The 26,706-nt window shown below is 48.4% G+C and overlaps 1 protein-coding gene across 2 annotated transcripts in view; it reads right to left on the reverse strand.

Annotated features, from left to right (window-relative positions):
* Nucleotides 1–26,706, reverse strand: part of prkd3 (protein kinase D3) — a 37,746-nt gene that overhangs the window by 5,590 nt on the left and 5,450 nt on the right. The window contains exons 3-13 of one of the 2 annotated variants that reach the window (XM_079752163.1): nucleotides 13,946–14,084; nucleotides 10,224–10,355; nucleotides 8,674–8,828; nucleotides 7,726–7,921; nucleotides 6,817–6,894; nucleotides 6,174–6,369; nucleotides 5,679–5,802; nucleotides 5,075–5,152; nucleotides 1,832–2,108; nucleotides 419–471; nucleotides 61–133 (exon numbers count right to left, since the gene is read on the reverse strand). In XM_079752163.1, coding sequence (XP_079608289.1) covers nucleotides 61–133; nucleotides 419–471; nucleotides 1,832–2,108; nucleotides 5,075–5,152; nucleotides 5,679–5,802; nucleotides 6,174–6,369; nucleotides 6,817–6,894; nucleotides 7,726–7,921; nucleotides 8,674–8,828; nucleotides 10,224–10,355; nucleotides 13,946–14,084 — 1,501 coding nt within the window. Of the gene's footprint in view, nucleotides 1–60; nucleotides 134–418; nucleotides 472–1,831; nucleotides 2,109–5,074; nucleotides 5,153–5,678; nucleotides 5,803–6,173; nucleotides 6,370–6,816; nucleotides 6,895–7,725; nucleotides 7,925–8,673; nucleotides 8,829–10,223; nucleotides 10,356–13,945; nucleotides 14,085–26,706 lie in introns of both variants that reach the window. The other variant, XM_079752162.1, reaches the window with a different exon arrangement.

Here is a 26,706-nt window from a genome sequence, read left to right on the forward strand (position 1 = left end):
TGCACCTATTCATCAAAAACATTTAAATAAGTTTGCAATTCAGATTAGCGGCCTGCGTACCTCCATAGACAATGCCAAACTGGCCGGAGCCCAGCACCTCATCAGAGAAGATCTGGTACACTGAAGCGATGTCCTGCACAAGAGACATTTACTCAAGGTTCACATTCAGGAACAACATGGTGATCTATTTACGAGTTTAAACTGGCTGGTAGTCTGCGAGTTAACAATGGCTGGTTTTGTGATGATTTTTTCTAAAATGTTTTTTCCTTTTTTTTTCAATATTGCAAAATATCTTTGATTGTTTTGTTTCATGACGGCATAGGAACCACAGGAATCCCCCTTAGAAAATAGAGCTGAACTTCCACATTTTGTACCCAGCTTATATATTTTTTTCAACAGGAATAAATTGTTAACTCACCACATTCTCCTGAACTTGGCAGTTGGACACCGAAATGCTGATGGACAGCTCATCTGCAGAAGAAGAAGAGAACATAACACCCCCTAACATTACCTCACCATTCAGACCATGAATCCTGTTAACGAGGTCGGTCGTTCACATACTCAAAAAGCCTTTTTTACAAGCTTTGGCTTATCATAGCTGCTTGTTATAAAACACAAATCCATTAAATCACAATGATGCGTTTCATTACACAATGTCTTGTGCCCGAAAAGCGATTTCATGACTGAACGGGGAAAGTATGTGGTTTGACCGTAGTGTCTTATACTCAGTTACACGGTCCTAGAGAGTCCGTTTACTAGTTCAATTTGGAGGGAGTTTTCATCGACCTATTGCAACAGGAATACAGACGATATACCTTGAGAACCTAGACAAGATTATGATGATTATGTTTATCATATAAGAAAAAATCTTCCAAAAATTACACAGATAGTTGAAAGGAAGTTGACTCATCCATATTTAAATGTTGTTCTCAGGGCTCATCACAGGCTTCTCTGACCTCTAGTGCTCATCTCTCACATGCACTCCCAGAACGTGACGGCTCACGTGCACGTTGTGGTAGTGCATGTGGCGCTCCGCTCTGACAATAGGTTGATGAGCATCCATTAAATACATACAGGCCCAGGGAACAATCCAGATGTGCACTCGCTGTACTCAGACTACACATCCAAAAATGATTGCCCATGCCCATAGCCATTCTATTAGCATCACTAACACACTGGCATCATCAAAACTATAGTGAAACAATAATTATGACCCTATTCAAACCACAGTTCTCTTTAACTTTCCATCCCAGCTCAATGTTTTGTTTTGCCAAATCAAATAGTTTTGATGGTGCCCACAATTCATATGTGTAGGAATAAAGGTTTGACATGTATACTCGTTATATGAATGATAATGTCAAAGTGACAAATTGTCTATGAATCACTTAGACAATGGCTTTTAGTATCCATCTTTTCTACTTTGAAATCCTTTGAGGCTTGGGTTAGTTCGCCTTCCAGCCTCCCCTGATACTGAGTACTGTTCCCATCCACTAGATATCCTGCAAACAGTGGTTACAGAACATAACAACACATAATCGATGGATCTCCCTCAGAGACTTCGCAAGTTTTGCAGATTTAAGACGATCTGTTCTCAGATCAGAAACAGAGCACTTCATTGCTTGCACATGCAAGAGTTTTCTTCCGGATATGTTGTTGCAGTGAAGCAATGATGCAGTGGCCTGATAATGATGATGATGAAGATGATGATGACGACCAAAATCCATTTTCCATTATATATATGGACTTATATCTAGTACTTCATTCACTTCCCATGCATCCCTTGAACAAAACGCTGTTACGAGCACCCCTACACACAAGCGGCCGAACTCACTGTGGTCCTTGCCGTGTCCGGCGGCGCTGGCGACACTTGACTGGGGGGTGACGGGCATCAGGGCCTGCCGGATGGCCTTCTCCCAGCCCTGGGCCACCTCGGGGCCCACCCCCGAGGTGGCCAGCGTGGGGGTGTGGTAGTGGCCTCCGTGGTTCTCACCGACGTAGTACACCATGGTGGAGGTGATGATCTCAAAGCAGTGCACGTTGCTGCCCTGGGCCAGCTGGCTGTAGTCCCTGCACGGCTCCACCTGCAAGATCTCAGACAGGGGGATCTCCTGGTGGGGTGGAGAGGGAGAGAGATTACAATCCACACACAACCAATGTTCAGAGGAAAAGCACCGGAAGAGCTCAATACTTGAGAGGAGAAACCTTCGACATTTCTCCCAGTCAGTGCATGAGAAACCTCATGATTGGCACAGTTTCGCAACTCACAAGAAAGACAACACATTGCAGTGGAACCACACACTTGAACTAGGGCAAAATAAGGCAGAAACACTCACACGCTTGTTGTCGAATCAACAAAGGTTTCCAGCTTGTCAGAAGCAACCAAGTCTCAATGAAAAGCAGGCAATCCCAAGGCTGGAAATGTCTCTGCTGCTTTGGTAGTCTCACTGGAAGCCCACTCAGAGGAGGAGAGACTAGAGCAGCCCAGATCCCTCCCTCAAACGTCTCCTTTAAACCTTAAACCTCGCTGTCGAATCAAAAAAGAAGAAAAAAGAAAAGAAACAGGAAGACAGCGGGCTTCGGCCAATCGGGGGTGATCATTCTGGAGCGCGGGCTGTCCCCTCTGTGTGGCTAACCAGGGAGTATCAGATGAAGTGCTTGTGGTTAGCGGGGCCGGGTCACGTGACCCGTCTCTGTGGTGACTAAAGTACTCTGTTGCTCCTTGATTACAAGGCAGGGCCTGCCACGGGCCCCATCAGAGCACGAGCCACTGGCGCTGCCACTGCCCACCGAGACGAAAGACATGGCAACTACTGTTCCACTGCATCCAGCATGTGTGCATGTGTGTGTGTCTGTGTGTGTGCGCGTGTGGTTTTAGTTGAGCACAAGTGCAACAGGAACCAATCTGGCGGAGACAGAGGAGAGAAGCCCCCCTACCCCCATAAAAGGCACTTTAGAGTAAAGCCACAACTACAGGGGTCTCGTCTTCAAACGGGGGCCAGCCTTATGGTTTCCAAATGGGCAAAATGGCTGCCATGCCCTCCTCCAACCAAAAGCCTCGCGACCACCACCGCTAATCAGATTGGGGGCATAAAAGACAAAAATGGGGAAAAGGAGGGGGTGGGGGTGAGGGGTGGCCGACAGGAGCCACACACTGATGAGAGTGGCGAGAGAGCGGCTGCAGAGTGCCGCTTCAGAGAGAGGGAGGGCGAAAGCGCCATATGACTTCCAGGAAGGAGGTTTCCTGGATGTAGAGCTAGTAGCATGCAGAACCACACTCTCTGTAAAGCTCATGCATCCTGCAAATGATCGGCCGCGGATAAAATCACGGCGAGGCAGGCAGCACACCACAGCTAGAGCTTCTATAGAAGTGGTACAAGTCTTGCAGTCTTGTAGTACAGTACAGCACATTTAAGAGGCCAGTAAAGCCACAGCATGGGGTAACTCCTCTCCGGTGACGGGTTGTTGTCTCCACCAGTGTAGGACCTGAAGAAGAGGAGGGTGTGCTACGTGAGTCCGGCTTCAGTTAATTATTAGCTCAAAGTCGCTCACTGCAGAGGGTCAAGGGGACCGCGAGCAGGAAGAAAGTGTAGAAAGTTGCAAAATGTATGTGCGTGCAGGTACACGAAAGACACACGCACACACGCCGAAGACTGCTTCCACGCCCCAGAAACTTTTGCAATGTAACCGAGTTTCTTGCCGCCACTGACGAATGCCTCAACACACACACACACACACACACACACACACACACACACACACACACACACACACACACACACACACACACACACACACACACACACACACAAACACACACACAGGGTTGTAGGGCGATGGCGCTCCAACTCAGAGTGTAATTGCTATGCTATCACGCTCAGTGGGTAATGGCTGCTCTAAAACTCTGGGGCCGGGCGCCAAAGTGACACCCACAGCTCACAGACACAGGGCTGCAGTTGTTAACACATGTTGCCTCCTGCACCGCAGGCCTATGTGACTCATCACACAGCAGGGGTCCCCGACGCTGAGAGGTGTCGCTTAAGCTCATAAACGCATGAAGTTGAGAAACCGTTTCCTCCTCGTATTCGTTTAAAGGGTCTAGCGTGTATGACTGAGGACAGTTCTGCTAACGGCACAGCGGGAAATGCTGTGTCCTCAACTGCGGGCATGCTATATGTGCCGAGGAAAAATGACAAATTAACTAAATAACGCTGAGTCATGATAAACGCCCGGCCCAGACTTTCTCTGTTTATGCGTCACTTCTATACCTAAGTAGTTAGGTGAGCCCATAAACAGCTCATGGGCTGGGTTTGACTCTGGGTTTGACTCAAGACTCAGCTTACACTTGGGGAGGGTCAATGGTGACATTGATTTCCATTTAAACTTAGTGTACACACTTTAAAAACACGTAAACAGCTAGAGCTGCGATCATACTCTGGTGTCATACCACAGCAGACTTGAACTGCTTATTCCAGTCCACTCTGTGCACCAAAGTTCACATCACTCACGAACCTCATTCGTTTTTATGAAAACCTCCAAAACGCCCCAGCCAGTCACAAAACACAATGGGCAACGAAAAACACATGTAACCACGTTTCTGCCTTTCCTTGACTGTAAACCGAAACAAAACAAACCACAGGGGGCCCGATCCACAGGAGCCCAACTGATCCCGGCACTGTCTACAGTTGCAGCACGGTGGGGCCTCCCACCAACCACCCCAACCCAACCCAACCCAACCCAACCCAACCCAGCCACACATCTCCCAGTAGGCAGCTAGTGTCTGCAACGACACCCTCCCTATGACTAACACCTTCTGTAGGAAGAACTACAACATGACCATAAAAGCATCTAGAGGTGGTTAAAAGACGATCATAGAGCCATGGAGGGATGTCAGTGGAGCAACGTCATGCTACCATTTGACTTGTTCTTACCATCTGCACCGCACTTCATCGGCCGACACCACAATAGAGTTTCCAACAAATGATGCTGCATGCTGGTCTGCAGGACTTCAAAACCAGGCCAAGAACTCCCCGGTTAAACATAGTCGGCCAAGCTACGTCTCGCATTTTAGTCTCACCTTATAGAACTTGGCTCCGGTGTCGTTCTGGAACAGACTCAGGCTCTTGCTGTCCAGTCTCCAGTAATGCCTTTTCCGCTGAGAGAGAGAAAGAGAGGGGGGGGAGAGGGGAGGGAGGGAGGGAGGGAGGGAGAGCCGATTATGACTTTGATGAAATTAAACAGACACCCTAAGTCTGTTGACACAACATTTAAAATTTTTCACAAAAAGAAAAAATGACGTTTACATTTACATTAAGGGCATTTAGCAGACACATTTATCCAGAGCGACATACAATAAGTACATTTGTCAGAAGAAAGAGAAACAATCTATCACTGTCGGTACGGTAAAGATAGCAATAGAAACAAGCTCTAAGCATTTACAATTGCTTAACCCTGTATACAACAAGAAAGCTGGGATAAGATGCTCTAATGCTCAGTCACATTTTTAAAGTGCCAGGTTGAAAACATACAACAAAACACTTGAAAGAGGAACTCTGTGGACATCGTGCCTGTGTCTACAGCGCATGGGGCTTTCGGGGGGGCTGGTGCAGTCAGGGTGTGGTGTCCTAGCCCTGTACTGGTGGACGGGGGGGCACGGCTGTTTGGGCCCTTATCAGTCTCACCAGGTTGTCTCTGCTGGAGTAGTGCACCATCCAGCCCTCCTTCACCACCGTGGAGCTCCGCCTCTTGGTGTGCTTGATGGACTGGACCACCCGCATCAGGGGGATGTTGGTGCTGGTGGAGGGGCTGCACGCACACAGACACACACAGACACACACAGACGCACACAGACACACACAGACACACACGAACGCACGTGCGTCAGGAATGGAAAATCACACGTATGATAACAAACACGCACACGAACAAATGCACATACGCACACACGGGAGCAATAGGAAACCAGAAGCACGAAAGCAAACCACAAGCACACTCACACAGACACACACAAAAGCAAACGTGGGTGTGTTAGCACGCGACATACAAATAACAACAACGTGTACCACGGCTCTGTAGCAGATTTCTGGGGAGGTTGATTTCCTATTGTTGATCGATGTCCTCAGATGGAATCCCCAGTCCCGTCTCCAAACTGCGCCCGGCCCGGCCCCCGGCCCTACCTGATGATCTTGACGGGCTCCTCGTCCTTCTCCCGGTCCAGGTAGGGGGAGTCCATGAAGAACATCTTGTCCTCCGGGGTGGTGGGCTCCTCTGGGTCCTCCAGCCCCCTCAGCCCCTCCGTGTCGCTGCTGTCCACCTCCATGGTGTCCAGGGTGTCCGCCGTGCTGTCCGAGTCCGGCCCCGGGCTGGCGGGCTCTGGGGGGGTGGGAGGACGGTACAGTGGGTGTTTAGGGATGGAGGGAGACACCTTTAAGGGGGACTGCTCGGGGGGGGGGGAGAGAACGAAAGGGAAACGTAGGGCTGGGGAATAATCCTGGAACATGGTTTATGAATGGTTTGGCTTTACCCTGATACCCCTCTAATAGTTTGAATTTATTACGATGGGAAGTTATGACCTTAATATTATCAAAATATGAGCTTATCAACATTGAGGAAGAAAGGTTAGGAACTAAAATAGTTTGAGCCGATACCGTACTTTCAATTTCCGTATATTTCAATGTGGGACTGTTCAGAATTATATTTTGAATTCATAAGCATATGGTGATATTTAGTGTTATATTGTTTAAATTCTCCATGATCATCACAATAATAAATGTTTCCCTCTAGCCCAGCCCCGAGGTAATGTAAGGAACCTGGACCTACCGCCATTGAAGACCACCTCTCCCAAACAGTCTCTGGGTACCTTGGAAGCACAGCGCTTATGACAGTTGAACCTGCAATCTAACAAGAGGTCAACACATCATCAGGCTGCTAACAAATCAAACAGGGAATATACACTGCTTAGTCAACATGGCATCTGCACCTTTTACAAAGGATTGCATATAAAACAAGCACTAACAATAGTATAATGCACACTTTTTCACTGCGTCCGTACTTGAAACATACAAATCCATAGCTCTTTGACTTGGTATTCTTTACCCTACACCATTAGCATTATTCCGAGCTCCAATGTTATCCAATCAACGTCCCATGTTTCATCCTGTCACTTCTCTAATTGAATTATCCTTTGCATGAAATGATACGACATTCTAATATGGATGACTCTGCGGGGACGTCGCCTAAGAACTCCCACGTTCATCAATCAAGCCTTGAGGAACCAAATGAAGGCCTTCCTCCACTTTGACCTGCTTTCTGTTTACCCAGGAAACCTGTCAAAGGGAGGAAACCACAATGTTGTTTCATCTGTCATTGGGCTTTTACTACTTAGTCATTGAGCAGACACTTCCGTCCTATGCAACTGACAGTTAAAGCATATTTCAGATACATTGCATTAAGGAGCAGGCATGGGGTTCGGCATCTCGCTCAAGAATGCAGCGCAGTGCGGATTTCGGGGTTTGAACCCACAACCTCTCAGCTGGGAGTCAAACCCTAACTGCTAGACTATCCTGCTCCACATACAATACAGACTCCCTTTTCGTCATTTATACTGCAACACTCTCATCGGGTAAAGATCATTTGTAATATGAAACACTTTACATTCAACACATACATATTGTGCGGCCCAACTGGCCGAAAAGAGCCACAAGGGTTTCCCGGCGTTTGACTGCCAACCTTTACACTGCATGCCCTGGCGGAAGAGGCCCTTGAGCAGGCGCTTGCAGTACTGGCAGATGGTGGGCCGTGTGTACGTGTGGACGGCGAAGGTGTGGGGAACCTTCACCCGGCCCAGCACCATCTTCTCCATCCAGATGGGCCGGCCGCTCCACGACAGGATCCGCTTCCCCGCCTCCTGGTGGGACCGCTGCTGCTGCTGGAGGTGGGTGGGGGGGGGGGGGGGGGGGGGGGGGAGGTGGAGGTGGGTGGGGGGGGGGGGGGGGGGGGTGGAGGGGAGGTGGGGGTGAGGTTGAGGGTACGGACGGGGGACGAGGGTTTATTACAAGATGCACGGCGAACCTCCTCGGAGGGGCAATTGTACTAGTATACGGGCACTAGTATACGATGGAGATACAAGGAATGCCAATGGATATACTATAGGAAGGGAAAACCAGTGATTGGGGTTAAAGGGTTGGAATGCATTCATTATTTATGAATCCTGGTTTGGCACTGGGTCAACATCTGGCTTCATATGAAGGCAATGGAGGTCCAGATAACAGCAGAGCATTTATCTCTCAATACAACATATTTTCATAGTGCCTTCGGGGGTCCATAAAAAATGTCCCTAGCCAATTTATTTCTGCATTTTTTGGTTTCTGCATCTGTGATATTTCACAACACAGCCCTGGAAATGATCTGCTGGACAAGGGCCAAATGGTAAAGTAAAAACAATGAGGAGCTTAGAAAGGGTTCTTGGTGATCAGCATGTGGACCTGTGGCCTTGGTTCCTCCGGTCCAAACCCCTTCCACAAGTCCAGGTCTCAAACTGAACTAGAGCGGAGGATCTACATTGGCTCCACAGTGTTTCCATGGTGAAGGCATTGTCATTCTGCATCATGATAAAGACGGCCAACATAAACATAGGTCAACATAAATACGGTTCTTTCTCTACCAATCAGAAGTCACCTCTTCGATGACGACCACAGCGGTTTCTGCAGGCGGGGGCCTGGGGCCGAGCGAGGGCCCGGGCAGGGAGACATTAGACAGACGTCTCTTTCGGACCCCGGTGCAGTTATTGGGGATCTTGAAGGCGCAGCGCTTATGGTAATTCAGCCCGCAACCTACCAACGGCAGAAAAACACCAGAAAATGATGACATTCGTTTAAGCTGAACGTTTCTCAGAAGTGCATTTGTGGGGTTGAAATGGTACCGGTAGGCACACCGTGGCCAGCCGACTCTGATGTATTCACAGCGACCACAAGAGGGCCCCACTGGTATCCCCTGACAAATCTTGATCTGTCAACCTGCCTGCCTGCCAACATTCCTCTGGTTGATCTATGGACCACTTAAGTCCAACTCATACTCTAAGAGGAGTTCAAATGCTGCCTAATGACATGGAAATTAAAGAGCACATAAAGTATGATCCAATAATTAGGAAAATGAGAAAGGAGAGTCGACATATGATTCAGCCTTTCATATTTCGTCCTCAAATCTGCTGTGCCCTGGATAAAGTATTTTTTTTATCGTTATATCTTCTCGGTGCTTCTCTGAAGATGGAGGAGAGATTTGGCCTGTGCGCGCGTGTGTTTGTGTGTGTGTGTGTGTGTGTGTGTGTGTGTGTGTGTGTGTGTGTGTGTGTGTGCGCGCGTGTGCGTTTGCGTGTGCGTGTGTGTGTGTGAGAGCATGTGTTGCCATTGTTTGCATGCATTGGAAGTGGCTGCCTCTCTCTGTTAGAGCTGGTTAGAGAGTGTTTAAAGTCATTAACGTCCGGAGGCTAGTTTTGGCAAACTGCTTGCTGCATCATTCATCAATTGTGGTCAGAGCTTCAGTGCTTCAAAGAGGGCCCAATCCATCAATATCCCCATCATTAAAGAGGAGTTTGGTCACAAAAAAATAGGAGTAATATTCATCTGTTCTGTATTTACTTTAAATTTGTCATTTGGTTTTCTCCAGGATGCGTGGATCATTGCTTGTGTGTGTGCGTGTGTGTGTGTGTGTGTGTGTGTGAGTGTGTGTGTCAGTTTGTGTTTGTGTCTTTGTTTGTTTTTGTGTGTGTGTCTGTGTCTGTGATTCTATCTGTGTGTGTGTGTGTGAGTGTGTGTGTATATGTCTACATCTATGTGTTTGTGTATATGTCTATGTGTGTGTATGTATGTCTAAGTGTGCGTCTGTCTGTCTGTCTGTCAGTGTGTGTGTGTGTGTGTCTACGTGCAAGTAAGTATGTCTACGTGCAAGTGTGTTTGTTTGTTTGTTTTGTGTGTGTGTTTACGTATGTGTGTGTGTGTGTGTGTCTGTGTGAGTAAGTGTGTATGCGTGTGTGTGTCTACGTGTGTCTGTCTGTCTGTGTGTGTGTATGTATGTCTACGCGTATGCGTGTGTGCTCGCGTGCGCACGTGTGCGCGTGCGTGCGTGTGTGTGTGTATAGGTCAATGTATGTGCGCGCGTGCGTGCGTGTGTGTGTATAGGTCTATGTATGTGCGTGCGTGCGTGCGTTAATTAATCTCTTTCCCTCTCACCTTCACATTTGAGGCCCTGGCGGACCAGGCCCCACAGCATCTCACCACAGTAGTCGCAGAAGGTGGGGGCCTTGTAGGAGTGCACATAGAGGGCGTGGGGGCGGATCTGGAAGTCCTCGACCGTGGCTAGGGCTGGGGAAACACCACAACACCTTACAGCTTGATGGAGCCCAAACACACCGCAAGAAAAGTGTTGGGACGCCAGTTTGTTCCGGACAAACTACTGGCTGCGTGCCAGTCGCCATTGTTGTTCAAGGGCTTGTGTGTGTGTGTGTGTGTGTGTGTGTGTGTGTGTGTGTGTGTGTGTGTGTGTGTGGTTGTGTGTTTTACAACTCGGAATGTGAAGTGTTTCTTGGAGAATATGGCCGCAAGAAAAGCAATCCAGTCGAGGAATAGGAAAGAGAAAATTGAAGGAAAATAATCAACCTAAAATAATAAACATATTGAACGTACAACTTATCCCACATACTTCCCTATTCCCAGAATAATAGTGAGAAAGCTCATTGTGCCTGTATGCTGTGTGTAGTGTGGTTCTGTGTGCCTGTGTCAGTAAGTGCCAGTGCAGTGCTTGGCCAGCAGAGGCCGCCATCTTAACATCATCACCAGTCAAGTCTGACACCTGTTAACCCTAACAAATCAATCTAGCGTAGCTTCCAAAAAACAAACCCGAGGGTACAAGTCATGGACAAACAATCTCATATTGACCTATTATGTTTGTGTGTGTGTGTGTGTGTGTGCGTGCGAGCGAACGTACTTGTGTGTGTGCTTGCATTCCTTCATGTGTGATTGTGTGGGAGCACATCGCCCCAAATGAGTCATACAATAGATGTCTCCCCATCTATCTCCTCCTGCACAGATCTTTCTTTTGTTGTGCATCCAACAGAGATCATCCCTGTACAACAAAGAATCTGACACATCAGAAGAGCATCAGAGGAGTGAGTCACTCCCGATGTGAGGACGATGAAGGAGAGGTGATGATTGCTACCGACATAAGTGTGAATGGAGCTGTTCTTCAATGGGGTCGATCTGCACATGACGGGCCGCGTCTGACCTTTTGGATGTGAAACAGCCCACCAGGTAATCATTTATTCAGCCCTTGATCGACTGCTGACCGACACAGGAATTATTAACTCTGAACTGTCAGCGAGACTGCGTGCGTGTGTGTATGTGTGTATGTGTGTGTGTGTGTGCGCTTTGTCTTTCTCTATAAGGCGAAAGAATACTTTAGCTTGGACAACACACAGACTTCTGACAGTGGTTCAAAGCGGTTGCAATAACAACCATACAACGTCATTCTCTCTCAGAAAAGAATGCAAAAAATACTCTGAGAGATTAAGCGAATCAACTGTCAAAACCAAAGAAAGTTGCTCAAAGGTGGGGTTACAAACTGGAAAAGAACACAAAAGTAATAACAAACAGCCGCTACATAACAACATTAGGACCAGTTTCCCCAGCAGCTGAATTACTATCACTTGACACCAAAATGAAAAACATTTATTCTAATTACCTCAAGCAAAAAGTGTTATTTGCTTGTTTTCACCACAAGTACAAACCCAGCTTTTCATATCCCTTCAATAACACGGCGGAACTCCAAGGCAACACTAAACGATTGGATCGCTGCGCAGCTCTCTATCAGATAATCACTGTCACCCTCGCACCCCAAGAACAAGAAACCATCATCTGAGGACCTTGTGCGCCGGAGGTTTCTCCTCCGGACCAGATGAGCGCCGATAGCCCGCGGGCTCTCAGGGCTGAGGTTGAGCACCGACTTCAAAGGGGCAAAGCTCCAGTGAGTCACATGCCACGAGGGCGCACATAACTGTTTGGCACCGTCACATAAAAGGCAGTATTCATGAGTATCGCCTCGACACACACACACACACACACGCACACGCACATGCACACGCGCGGCTGTGAAACTGCAGTCTGCCTCTCATGGCTCCCCATTTTATGTGATGGCTCGTTGTGCGTGTTATTAGCATCAAGCGTTGCCCGTTGTGTCGTTTCTCTCATAAGACCAAAAGATTTGTCGTTATCTGTGTGATTTCATGGCGCCCGATTTTTATCCTCGCCTCGGCCAAGTTTTCTCCTAAATAAGCTGAACACAAGCGTGTGTAGCTGTGGGTTTTCTCTCTGCACGATACAAACGCTAACACAGTTGTTGGTGCTGGTGGCGCACACTGTGAACTGTGTGGAGAAAGTGGATGGGAAAAGGGAGTGGGAAAGGGGGAGGCAATGAGACGACAGAGACGGGGCCAAGAACCTCAATCCTCCTGGGGGTCAGGACGTGGCCTCTGTGTGTGTGTGTGTGTGTGTGTGTGTGTGTGTGTGTGTGTGTGTGTGTGTGTGGTGTGTGTGTGTGTGTGTGCGGTCTGTCCCCTCTTTTTTTTGTTTTTGTGCAAGGGGCCGCTCTGTACATCAGAGCCTGTTTACACTCGGTGGGTCCTCCACAATCACTTACTGCAGGAAAAACAAAGCTCTCTGCTTTGAGCCCCAAGCCAAGGAAAAGCTGCTTTCACCTCCCCGCTTGCTGGGTGGGTGGTGGAGATGCTCTCTCTCTCTCTCTCTCTCTCTCTCTCTCCCACAGTGCAACAACAGGTTGGTCAGGAAAGAAAAAAGCATGGGCAGAAGATGACAGTGGACAAATTGTGGGATGGAAAAGAACAACATTTCCCGTGAACCACATAAACGGTTTAGTGGGGAAAAAGTCGGGAAGTTGGTTGTTCTTGTCTTTTTCATTTTTATTCCTTCATATTAATTGCGGTGTAATTATCTTCGTCATGAGATGTGCAATCAAATTGGGAGCATTGCCGACTGTGTATGGGTGAGATAAGGAGAAGTGTTAGCACTAGCATATTGTGCTACGTCACGTAGCATTGCTTCTCATCTCTGATGCTTTCCTGCCAGCATTTCCTCAAGGGACTGGATATCATACTAGAGGAAATATATGGAAGACGATAGAAGGATTCAAACTGTTTCAGTGAAAAGACGGAGAGATACGACTTGCAAAAAATGTCTGCTACCAAAGAAAAACAAAAACAGTGTTTTCGGAAGTTTCCAGTCCCTGAGTGGACATTCTTCAGTCCCAAAGCCTTACAGCTGACCGTGTAAATCCTTCCAAACAATGAACTACGCGCACACTGAGAAGTGGGTGGGTGGAAGGGGATGGGGGGGTCACATCAGGTGGGCAAGACTTCCCCCAAGGGCCAGGGCTTCCCGATGGAGGCAGGTGGTGGGGAAAAATAACAAAACCGAGGTGAACCGAACAAAAGCAAAAGCAGATGTTTCAGGCCATCGGCTGAACACTCTCAGCCATTCAAAATAGGCTGAGGGACTTGCAGTTGGAGATGACAAAGGACTCCAAGCACCCCTGAGAGTACGGTCGACGAGGTACTACGTACGATATATTATTATATAATAAGATTGGTTGATGGTAGTGCAAATATCAGAGATTTGCATACGTTTATTTTGACATGGAGGTATTGTCATAGAGCGATGGAAAGGATGCGGGTTGCGTGTGTATGCATGTGTCTGTTTATGTTTGTTCTTGCGTGTGCCATTGTGCTCGTGCGTGGGTGTGTGTGTGTGTGGGTGGGGGTTGTGGCGTGAACCTTAATTGCCGTCCCACGCAAAAAATGTGTTGTGCTCCAACGTAAAAGTGAACACACAGACCGGCCACGTGGCCATGTGAGAGCGAGGGGCTAATGTGGAGAGCTACGTACCGGAGAGCACCACCTCGATCAGGTCCCCTTCGTGGATGTCCTCGGCGGTGCTCAGCCTCTGCAGGATGTTCTCGTCGCTCAGGTCGTGGCGGAAGAGGAGGATCTTGTCGTACATGCCGAAGAAGCCGCACTCTGGGAACTGGAGGGGAAACAAAAAAGGCGTGGAGGAGGGTCAGACGCAGAGCGACACAGCAGACAGATAGACGGTGGACTGAGGCCTGATGATAAAGGGGACATATTATACCACCAGGTGTAAGCGTGATTAGCCTTGCAAGCCGTTTCGAAAATCGGCCCGCCATGACATCACTAGTGGGCGTGTCCACCTAGATCTGTGCTGGATAGATGAGCAAAGTTTACCCCAGTCCACTGGGTAGGCTGGTAGACTGATCTATCCAGCACAGATCTAGGTGGACACGCCCACTAGTGATGTCATATGGGGCAGATTTTGGAGACGGCTTGTAAGGCCAATCACACTCACACCTGGTGGCATAATATGTCCCCTTTAAGGGGGTTCACTTTAAGTGTCCCGTAAAAACCAAAGTCACAAACCTGAAAGACAGAGCTTCATCACAAAGATAAAGGATATTAAAGCCCTTAAGGCCCTAAGATATCTCATGTTTTCTTGTTGGCATTACCTGCATGAAACAGCATGTGTTTTTAAAATGCTGACGCTTACGATCAGACCTAACTATAAATCAATGGTTCTCAATCAGGACAGACTGAGAGAGGAGTGTGCCCCACATTTTAGTGGAAAATAGACCAAAGTACCCCCACAAATGAAAGTACCCCACCGCAACACCTTGGCCACGAGGAGCCAAGAACCAATTCACTGGCACAACTGGAGCTGGGAGACGATCAGCATGCACAAGCTGGTTCACCCAGGGGTGTGTGAAGACCCATGGGGGGATCAAAGCAGGCCACGCCGGCCTTGGACACACCGCAAGGTTCACGACCCGCTTCTCAGAGGGTGCCGAGGTGAAGTCATTTGGCCAAGGGGTGGGAGGGTGGGGGAGGAGGAGGGTGGGGGAGGAGGAGGGAGGGAGGTAAACATCCTGAGAGCAGTAGAGGAGAATCAGTGCACAGGAAGCAGAGCTCCAGTTGATACTGACTCACTTCCTGCGCTGCATCAGGCGTCGGGTGTGTGGGTGTGTGGGGGGGGGGGGGTGGGGTATTGGAGTATTGAATCCACACTTAGATGTAGATAAACCACCGAACCACAACAGTCGTAGGAACAGTCATGTCATGGAGTCACAACCCCTCGTTTCCTTCCACGGCCACTGCCAGCCGAATGTCACGCCAGGGCAGTTTAAAACCCAAAGAGAATAACGCCAAATGGCACACACACACACACACACAAACACACCTCCTCCTCCTCCTCGCCACACGTCCTCCTCCAGGACTAATGGAAGAGGCTTATGTGGCAGCCAAGTGGAAAAGGTTGCTCTCATCACCTCCTGGCCTGCTGCATACCAGCACCAGCAGCGCATGGGACAGCCAGACAATTGACAGGACGAGAGAGCGAGAGCAAGAGCAAGAGAGAGAGACCCCCCCCCCCCCCCATGGCAGGGCATCAAAGCTGGCACAGGTCGGGGATGCTGCCCTCTCCAAATGAGACCACTCTTGTGAATGCCCTGCCACCAACACCACCACCACCACCACCAGCACCGCCAACGCCTCCGCCAATGCCTCCGCGTCCGCAACCAACACCACCCCAACCGCAAAAAGCACTACCATCACCACCACCCACCTGACTCTGCAGTACCAGGGTCACAGACAATGGACACCGTACCACATGGAACAATCATGTGATGGCGAGGAATGCATTGTGAAGGAAGGGGGGGGCAGGGGGGGGTGGTCTCTAGGCGCAGGAGGTACACCTGGAGCCATTTCAGCTGCCAAGACATACAGACAGTACACACGAAACAATCCCACATCCACACGCTGCTACTAGTGTCATTAATCATAATAAGGGCTAAACATCTGATAAAACAGCACGCAGAGACTCACACACACACACACACACACGCACGCTAATCGTCATCCACCGCTGATGAATCAGTAACACAGAACGTGGAAGGGGGACTTAGAAGTCATACGAACATATAAAGATATAGGAACAGCGTCGTATAGAAGTCTTTATTTCAGCATACACTTGTCATCATGTTCCTCGTTCAGGTATCCATCCTCTCAGATGATTCAAGCCCCAGGTGCATGTCTGAGCCCAAATCCCATTATGCAGCGCCAAGGCAAACACATTAGACGTGCATATCGTAAACCCTATCTGCAAAAACAACGGGGGAAGTGGAGGTGAGCCGGGGCGTCAGGGAGATGAACCTGGGGGCTTTTGTCGACACGTCCGTGAAACTCATGTAAGGCACGTGCCTGCCTGATGGAACATTTCCAGCCCCCGCCCTCGCCACATCCTCAACCCTGTGGCCCTTTGAAGTGATGAATGGCCCCTGGCTGGGAGGGCCCCCACCATCCCAGGCAGGGGGGCATCCTTCCTGAGGCGGCTGCAGAGTCACGCTGGGTCCACCTCCAGCACCGCGCCTGCGACGAGACCCCTGGCACCGCCGCACACATGCTACGCACACATACACACGTGCACACAGGCTGACTCACGCACACACATATATGTATATGTACACACACAGACAGACACAGACATGCGTGCCCACGCATAGACACACGCACGCCATGCACGCACGCACGCACGCACGCACGCACACACACACACACACACACACAGAACCTGATGCAGACGCATGCCCACTAAATAAAAATGCAGACACACACACATACCTGCGGTATCACAAAATCCCAGCATCTCCTACGCACTTACAAACACCATGTAGATGAAGGCAAATAGTAGTCCAGCACCAACATAACATACGCACACAACCACCCACACACACACACACAAACACACGCACACACACACAAGTGGCCCCCTGCCAACCCCCACACAGCTGGTGTTGGTGTCTCATTGGCACGACCTTGGACACTGTTCCACTGTACACAACGCTGCCTCCGTTCCAGGGCATCAGCATCAGCATCTGCAGGCTGCTGCTGCTGCTGACAGCCAGACCTACCCCCCCCCCCCCCCCCCCCGCTGTTTCCAAAGCCAGAGGAAGCCAGGGCCACAGCAACAATGGAGCGCCTCAAGTCTGAGTGAGAGTGTGTGACATCCCCGCCACGGCCCTCAGCAACCTGATATTGATCATGGTGAAGGATGGGCGTCAGGTCGGAGCCCGGAACACGGCCATTCACGTGAGTAGAAATTGATGTAAGAATGATTATTGCAGCCCACACAGGCACACACACACACACACAAACATACCATAACACACAGAGGAGCTGGTGTCCACATGCCATGGTTGCATACATTTCCTGAAGCCCATAGTGACTAAGCACGTCTTTTGACGTCGTCAAACGCAGGGGCCCCATCCGCAAGCATCCATTCAGCTGAGCTGGGGCGACCACACACACACACTCGCATTGCACTCACACACACACACACACACACAATGGATCAACACTTACAAACACACACACACACATCGGTTCAACACTCACTCACACACACATTCTCGCTTTCATAGAGAGGAACGCGGCGCGGGGAAGCTGTGTGTGAGGTCCACAAGTCAGCCTGGAAAGACAAGTGGAAAGGGGCTTTGCAGGAGTAAGCTTTTGTTAAACGAACTAATCTGCCATTGATATGCTAAATCCTGTTATAAGAAAAGAGAGAGAGAGCGAGGACGTGCAACACAAGGACTAGCAGAGCAGTGGGTAAAGGAAGGGGGAGGCGGGGGGCAGAGAGTCTGACAGTTTTGAAATATGGATGTTTGGACCTCTTTTTTTCCTTTTCTTTTTTCCATTACGAACCAAAACCTTGCTGCCTGAAAACCTAGAAAGAAGGATCTGGTTTTAATAAGCGGGCGTGCAGGGTCCCCCCTCGCTCAGAGAAATCAAGTTGTTTTGCCGTGTGAATTTGCTATCATCCGCTGAACTGGAAAACTGTAAGGCAGCAAGATAAATTGTGGAATTCCCGGAGTCATTAATCACTGATGGACATCTATGTAGCAATATGACTTAATCCTTCACGTTCAGTGGGCTGAGCGTGTGCTCGTTCTAAACATTCTGCTCGATCCAGCACAACATGAAACCGATACCTTCCAGCACTCAATCACACAATGAAGGGCCTTATACAGATGAAAACAGCGCTTTAATGCTACATTACTCACTCACGCAATGCAATGTGACTCGACATTTATTGAGCATGTGTGAACATGTGTGTGTTTGTGCAAGTCAGGTCAACTTAGCTCAGGCGGTGAAGAGGCTTCAACTATCAATCGGAAGGTTGCCAGTTCGATCCCTGGCTCATCCTAGTTGATTGTCGGGGTATCCCTGAGCAAGACACCTAACCCTGCCTGCTCCCGGCGAGCTGGCTGTCGCCTCGCAGGGTTGACTCCGCTGTAGATGATTTTCTGTAATGCTTGTATGATTGACTGTGCCTTGTATGAATGGTTGTAAGTCGCTTTGGGTAAAATTGCTGCTAAATTCCCTCAATGTAGAAGCTCCATTTTTGTGTATGTGTGCACGTACCAGCAGACAGTCTGAAAGGACATATGAGGCCAAACGTCTACAAATGCTACATCAGCGCTACGGTCCCAGCTAAAAACATCACTCATTCATACAGACTAATGAACCAGAACAATCATCAATCACTGACCACCATTTGGAAAAAGTGGGTAAATTCGATTCAAGGTAACATCCGCGGTATGCTAGCCGCAGGGGGCCATAGCATCGTCAGCCAGCCAGCCATAGGGTAGGAGCGGACGGCCATCACAAGACCAGCTCTCCAGACAAGGTGCTTTTATCCGGCAGATAAATGAAGCCATTGATCGATATGCATGCGATTGTTTATCAGTGCCAAGAGTTAGAACTCACTGCTCTTCTGACCCTGTGAACAAGAGCCGCAGCATTCTGGTGCCCCTTTGGTTTCTTTAAAGCTTCCCTAGAGCACATTCTCTGGTTTCCTGCTACTTGCTGCCCTCACAAACATATTTCTCCTTTGATTTGTTAGGATTTTTTTTGTTGTTGCCTGCTCAGTGAACGGCATCTACATCACTGCTTAAATTAAATATCCAACTTATAATGCGATATACAATATATTGTTGTCGAGTACACATCAAGTCAGCCACAGAGCTGTTTTTATATCTTTGGACAGCGAAGAAAAGTTCAGCATAAAAAAAAAAACAATGTAACTTTGGCGTTTTTTTAGCCATGCAAAAAAGGTTTTGGACACGACACTGGAGTCCATTTCTTAAACTACAAAGCAAGAACACAATGTAGAAAGAAGAACGAAAAGGAGGAAAAATACAATGAGGCTTGTAGGGCCATACACGTACGCATGTCTCATAGACAAATGTGGCCTGCGTGTTCCAGCCTGATGCTATCTACTCTCTAAGCCTCACCGACGGTGCTGCCATGACTCATCATGTGATGTAGCAGAACAGTGAAGTCATGAAGCCACTGGGTGCCAGCACGCCACGGAGAGTGCTAAACAAATAGCAAAGTGGCGTTTGATGTCCAAATCACCACAAAACCATTGTTTGACTGTGAGGTGCTTTTCAGTGCCCACATCAGAGGGAAGTGTACTGCGTTTCCTACTCTCAACGCATGCATCGGAAAATCCAATTATGCGCTCACACGAACCTTTCACAAGGGAAAGCGGCGCAATTAGTTTCTTCCAAGTCACATCAAACACTGCGTGAAAAACTGTGTTCATTTAGTTAAGTCAACACTGGAATTGTATTTGTTTTCATTACATATTATTAATACAATATGAAGCAGAAGTTTTTCCACACGGCTTGAGTGGAAGAAACACAAGCTGAGATGCTAACTACCAAATTCAGGGATTACGGAGAGCCAAAACATTTGGTTTTTCCACAGTCTTCGTTTACAATTAGAGCTTTTTTTTTGTGGAAATTTTGAAAACAAATAAAATGTTTAAAAAGTTTTCTCTGTAGTGTCAAATCAATTTCATACACAAAGTAGTTGATTTGCTAGTTTAGCGAGCATTGAACACCCCAACAAAAACAAAGAACTTTTTACCACAACACAAAAGCGTTGAGCAAATCATTGTTGATCCAGTAAGCCATTCCGCCCTTTGCAGCATAACGACAATGATATGATACCACACAGCAGAGTAGGCTGAACGTGCAGGTACTACCAAGTTTGCAGGCCGCGCCCGCAAACTAGAGTGGACATGAACCCTAACATTGTTTCCCATTAGGGACAGACTGAGATTGTCTCACGTCCTCACCACACACCTAACACAGTGTAGATCGAACCAACCGGTGACCAGATGAGTCAGCCATCCAACATAGCATGTGTCTTTCCTTCCGCCCTGCAGGCAGTGGGGTGGAAACCGGGGCCTCGCGGGGCCCCCGTGGGCCAGGCTCCGTCTTACAGCACGCCAGGGCAGAAAACTATTTGCTCCTCCGTTTTCAGGCGCGAGCCAAGAAAAACATACAGCTACAGCTGGAGGCAAAGCGCGAGACAGAGAGAGCGAGAGATCCTGTGAGCCCTGCAGTACCTACCCAACACCAGTCCTCCTTTACATTCACGTCTAATCCCAGGTATAAATAAACGAGTATAAACATCCCTAATGTACAGACATTTATAATCTCATCTTCTGGGTGTTTTGACGCGACAACCCCCTTCTTCCACTGTGAGAGGGAGCGAGACCAACACAGCTATGGCCGGCGAGCCCTTGGTGACCACGCCAAGAGAGCCACTGAGAGAGAGCGAGAGAGAAAGCTATGTGAGGGAAAGGGGAGAAGAGGAGGAGTGGTCCCCTCCTCATTCAGATAAGCCTGAGGAACCCGTATGCGTCATTTTGAATTAATTCCTGCATGCATTCATTTAAACTTACTGTGTAACAGCTACTGTATCCTCACAGAATGCAAGGGGTGCACTTTGGAAAACAATGGGGAAGGAAACGGTTAACACCTAAACGGTGCGTGTTTGAGTTTAAAACATTGCTGATTAAAGTTCTGAGACATTAATTTCAGCATATTTGAAACTAATATAAATGTAGTTCAGATCAACCAGTCAGAAAGAGGAGAACAAATGAGAAGGTAGGGCTCCTAACTGCATCTCCATTACAGACTGTATGCCTTGTAAGACGGAGGGTAAGTTCCTACATGCTGTACATAGAGCTGCATGGAATACATATAGAAATAAACAATCCCTGACCAGGCTTCAAACTCATCACAAAAACAATTTTCCTCCCTGGCACTGCATAGGTAGGATGAGCCTCCTCCCTCTGGATCGCACAAGCGCTTATCTATCTTTCACAAGACACCGAGGACCCAGCTGTTCAGGCTGCACCTGGACAGAAACCGGCCCAGCCTCTCTTCCTTATTCCTAATAACTCTGCCTGCACACAAACACACAGCCCCACATCCACACACAGAGGTCAACGTCTGCTTTGACTGCAGACATGATAGTAGGGCGAGTACGACTGTAACGTACGGTTGGTTAGCAGGGTCAGCTTAGCTCAGGAGGGAGAGCGGAGTGACTTGTAAGCGCAAGGTTGCTAGTTGGAACCCCGGCTCCACATGTAGAAGTGAGGTTAGGCTGTCGCCTTGCGTGGTTGACTCAAGTCAATTTGGATAATAGTCGGTGTGTATGACTTGTTATAAGTGGCCTTGGTGATAGTCGTGTTGATTGTTAGAAGTGGCTTTGGATAGAAGTGTCTGGTAAATGTATATTTGACCATTTTGTTTAGGGGACTAATATGATTATTATAATAGCCTTATAGTCACGATAGTGTAATGTGTTACTAAATAATTGTATTGTGCACTAATCAAAGCGTTGATGTCCTCGAAACTGCCCCAGACCAATTGTCTATGTCTAGCCAGGGGCGAGGGGTCGTGCAACAGGGCAGCGTACTGCTTGTTCACCTCTCGGGTTGCTGTTCTAATCCCCACCTCCTCCGTCCGTCTCGCCTATCTCACAGAGAAGTGTGAACAGCGCGGCGCAGGCCCGGGTCCCGCCCTGGTCCAGTGGCGAGGTGAGAGGGAGAGCAGGAAAGCAGAGGCCTGTAACCGAGCCAGGAACTCACATGTTATATAACATGTGAGTTATATAACATGTGAGCAGCCGATGCAATAATGTGTCGGCTGCTGCTGGTGTCCTACGGGGAGAAGCGGCAGGCACGTGTGTAAGTGAAGCCACCGTGTGAATTAAGTCACCGTGTGTGACCTCCACCGTGCAGACTCGGGGCTGGTCGGCGTTCCCAGACGAGGTGGGGTCTTGAATGCTAACCGCCACGGCTCACTAGACCGGGCTCCGGTCCATACCGCAGGCCTGGCCGGTGCCGTCACGCGGCCAGACTCGTACACCTGTCAGAGACGGCCCGCGTCTCAGTAGTCGGGACATACTTGCGGAGCTACGTCGACGGCTTGCAGAGTTTCAATCAAATCGCAATAGCAGATGGGTTGTCAGCCAAACACTAACCTGAGCCCACTTCCTGGATTTAGACAGAGCTCCGCTTCCAATCCCCCTGACCCCCCTCTGGAAAGAAAGAAATCCACAATTATTTCTCCAGACCCTTTGGTTTGTTTTACTGCAGAAGATCTATACTTCTGTGGTCACTTGGCAATACGCAGCGATGTGAAGATAATGGAGATGAGGTCACTTCTGGTTGATAGCCACGTTGTCCTGCTAACAGAGCTCTGAGACGATGAAGCCAAAGCAGCCTTCAGTAATGGCTCCATTCTCCACAAATCATCTCCCTTTTGTGTGTACTGTCTGTCTGTCTGGCTGTCTTTGTGCATTTGTGAACGAGTAAGTGCGCTAGTGTGTGTGTGTGTGTGTGTGTGTGTGTGTGTGTGTGTGTGTGTGTGTGTAATGAAGAGGATGTGTTTTGCTGTGTTCGTATGTCTGTGCGTGTGTATGACTCATGGATAGCAGGGTCTTCCGGGCCCAGACAGGCAGAGGGGAGGGGAGGAGGAGGAGGAGGAGGAGGAAGAAGAGGAAGAGAGGAAGGCTGAGTTACAGGATCTAAGGCCTCTCTCAGGAAGACAGCAGTGCGAGCTGACACACTCTCTGCCAGACACTTGCACACAGCTGATGAGTAACAGCCGGGTGGGGTTGTGGAGAGGGATAGCTCTCCACCTCGAGGGCCTTCCTGCAACATGTGTTCTCACATCTCCCACCAGGGGCCCGGAGCACCCTTGGGGACCGCCGCCACCGCTGTGACCTCGCTACCACCACCCCCACTACCCCCAACCCCCTCCTCCCTGAAATAATTAGCACATAAAAAGCGGGTGGGGGTTGGGAATTCATAATAGTGGGAGGTTAATAGGGAGTGCACTTTCTCTGTTCCGGCAGAACAGGAGTTCATAAGGCGGGGAGGAAATGGCTCTGAGGCTGCTGCTGCTGCTGCTTGCAGCTCCATAGACGGGGCCAGGGGCTCCGCAGGGCTTGCTGGTGCTGGTGAAGGGCCATTGGTTTACAGTGATGAGCTTTTTACATCAAAGTTCATCATTTCAGATGCAACACGTAGCAAAAGGCCTTGTTGGAGTATACGCTTTGACTTAACGACCACCTCGTAAAACACATCATCGATGAACATTGCATCCTTTGTTCGAATTAATTGGCATTAAAGTTGAAATGCAACCCATTCTGCTAGGCTGCAGCCACTTCTTTGACTTGATGATTCCAGGGTGAAGCATTAATGGTAAATGCATTGGCCAGAGCAGGCATTCGAACGGTCTGAACTGGGCTCTGGGCTCCTCCTGCTCCTCTGACCACGGAAGATTGGCGAGAAGGGGTAGAGGGAACGTGAGACCAGGGAAGGTCGAAGGAGGGGAACTCACTTCACGGAGTGTATGGCAGAGTCCGGGGCATGGCGACAAAGTGGGGTCATGCTGGCTGGTGCCCCGTGCGGCTCAGAAATGGGCAAGCACCACAAACGGAACAGAGTGAGGTTATCATTAAGCCTGTGGTATTATTAAACTGCCAATTTGAAACCCTTTCAAAAGGACCCCACCGCCCCCCCCCCCCCCCCGCCTCAATTATAACTCGAGTTTGTTTCCCAAAACCATATCAATGCTTTTTGTGCACTTCCTCTGACTCCAGGCTATCAGTGTGGCAGATCACTCACCAAGCCCACAGACAGGAAAAGCAAAAGAGTGCAAAGAAAAATACGACCAAAGAAAAGACCTTAAAACCCTTTTATTATGGGGATCGATCAGACCCCGGCCATAACAGCCTTACTTGATTTTAAACATATTCATTTATGTTTCATACTTTAGGTCTGCTATAATGGTTCCCTTTGTTTGGTAAGCTAATTTATGCATTTTAGATAAACATTTAGTTTATTTGTTTTTTTATGTCTTGTTTTGTTGTTAAGATGCAAACATCTTTTTCACAATCCAGATTTTAACTATAATTATACATCCACATACAAATCAAGCAGAAACCATATATTAAATAAGTATGGCTGAGCCAAGTCTGTAAAAAAAAGAGTTCCTCATCAGCAGCTCTCACAGCTGAAATCCTTCAAGTGTGCTGAAGTAGTCCTCGAGCAAAGGTGGAATCCCTGTTTAGGTAGAAAAGGAAGTAGGGGCCATTAATGTGTAAATTAATGGGAAACAACACATCCTCTCTTGGTCAAACATTTCACAGCGTTGTGACACATTTATGAATGGGTGTTATTGTGATCGCTCAGGAATTACTCCTTAATCACCCACTCACATGGGCGGCTTTGGTAAGGACTCAGACGGGTCTGCTCCATTTATCAAATGGCTTTGAACTACTGGTGGCTCTCCACTCCAATATAATCAAACACGATTCAACAGGCAATAGTAGAGATTGGACTGATCGACTCGTCATATCTGTAATCATTCTATAAGGGAAGATTGCACAAAACTCACAGCAAGATTTGCACACGGCAAGGGTCGGTGCCAAACAACTGCCAATATAGCCGTAGCTCCTTTGCTCCTTTGTGCTTCTTTCCATGGAAAGGGCCACGCTCCTTCGCTCTATCATTCTCTCTTACTTCTGTGGCTGGGCCCTGTGTTCCGCCTTGCCGTTCCACATTTGAAGGAGAACGAGGCTTTGAAATGTGGACTACAGATGGTAGAAATTACTTAGTTCACTTAGCTCTCTCTCTCTCTCTCTCTCTCTCTCTCTCTCTCTCTCTCTCTCTCTCTCTCTCTCTCTCTCTCTCTCTCTCTCTCTCTCTCTCTCTCTCTCTCTCTCTCTCTCTCTCTCTCTCTCTCTCTCTTGGCCTCACAATCGCACTCGCTCCCTCTCTCTCTCGCTCGCTCAGAGGCATGATACTTACAGATATTCCCCGTCAAGTCGCGTTTCTTTGAGGCCTTTTTGTATCCATCCTTTCACATTTTTCGTTTGGTACAATTTGTTCACCACTTAAAAAGAGGAAGAACTTAAGCTAGCGAGCTGAAAGGACGACATGACTGGACTACTTTGTCTCAGGGCAGAACAGGGATTTTTTTTTTTTTAACTGTATGTAATGTACTTTCCAGGAAAAACTGGCCCCTTGTATCTCACACATTGGGCCCTAGGCTGCTGGGGCCCTCTGGGATGATATATCGCTGCCAGCGCCATAGGATCACGCAGATGTTGGGTATATACTGTCCAGAGGGAGAGGGGGGGGGGGTTGAGAGATGGTGATTTATGTCCTCTACATTTCACTTGTGGTGAATGAGACTTATACTCCCTCAATTGTACGTCTTTAGTTTCTTCCATTTATGTATAGTTCGCCCCACTGTGTAAACCTTATGCGTAAAGATCATGAGATTCAAGGCGGATTATTCTTTAGAAAAAAAACGCATCACACTAGAACAACCTGATACGTCCTAATTACAGATAAATCGGACTAATCTCAATACAGGAATGCTGAGCAAACATTATGCCAAGTGGTTTGCTGCATTATGCCCTGGTGGATATCGCTCAGGTGCTTAAAACAATCCAAATCTTTTTTTGTTTTCACAATGCTCGCCTGTTTCATGTTGTCCAAATCTGAGTGTGGAGCGTTTCAGTTTCAAAAAGGCCTTTGTCTGTCTAATTACAGAGCCAGCTGTACAGCCCTCAACTAGAGACCGGCAGTTCCTGCACTAACAAAACCAGTAGGAAAAATCTGCGGCCGCAACAGCCATCTTACACAGTCCAGTATTTCCAGCTGCATCGAAAATGCAGGAATACTGGGACAGTGGGGCCTGCATAAAAATGGTCATGCAAAATACGTTTGGAGGCAAAAGTTTAATGTTTTCTTTCCATTGCTTATGCCAGAAGGGCTTAAAATGTCTTTCCTCCTGGAGCTTCATCTTCCCTCCTGACAACGTGAGCGGGTGTTAACTCAAAGGCCGATGTACATTTTGTAAACTTTCCGTTTAGCATTCCAACACTTGCTTAACATTGTGAGGTTTTCCAACCGTCACAACCAAATGGCATTGTTATCCTGCTCATAACAGCTACCAGGATACCACACTACAATACGATGGTGACGCTGCCATAAACACATAGGAAGCGAGACGATGTCGAGCATCCTATTGTCATGACAGCATCCTTTAGGATTTGGCAGATGTTCAGTATTACAATGACAAATGTTTATTGTTTAAAATATCTTAATTTCATCTAAGTCCATTCCCACCCCGTCTTGGCATTGGTCGCATCACCCTGTAAAAATGCCTGTCTGAGGAGGAATGTTGGCGGCCTGG

This window comes from Pollachius pollachius (assembly GCF_949987615.1).
Source record: "Pollachius pollachius genome assembly, chromosome: 15".
Lineage (NCBI taxonomy): Eukaryota > Metazoa > Chordata > Actinopteri > Gadiformes > Gadidae > Pollachius > Pollachius pollachius.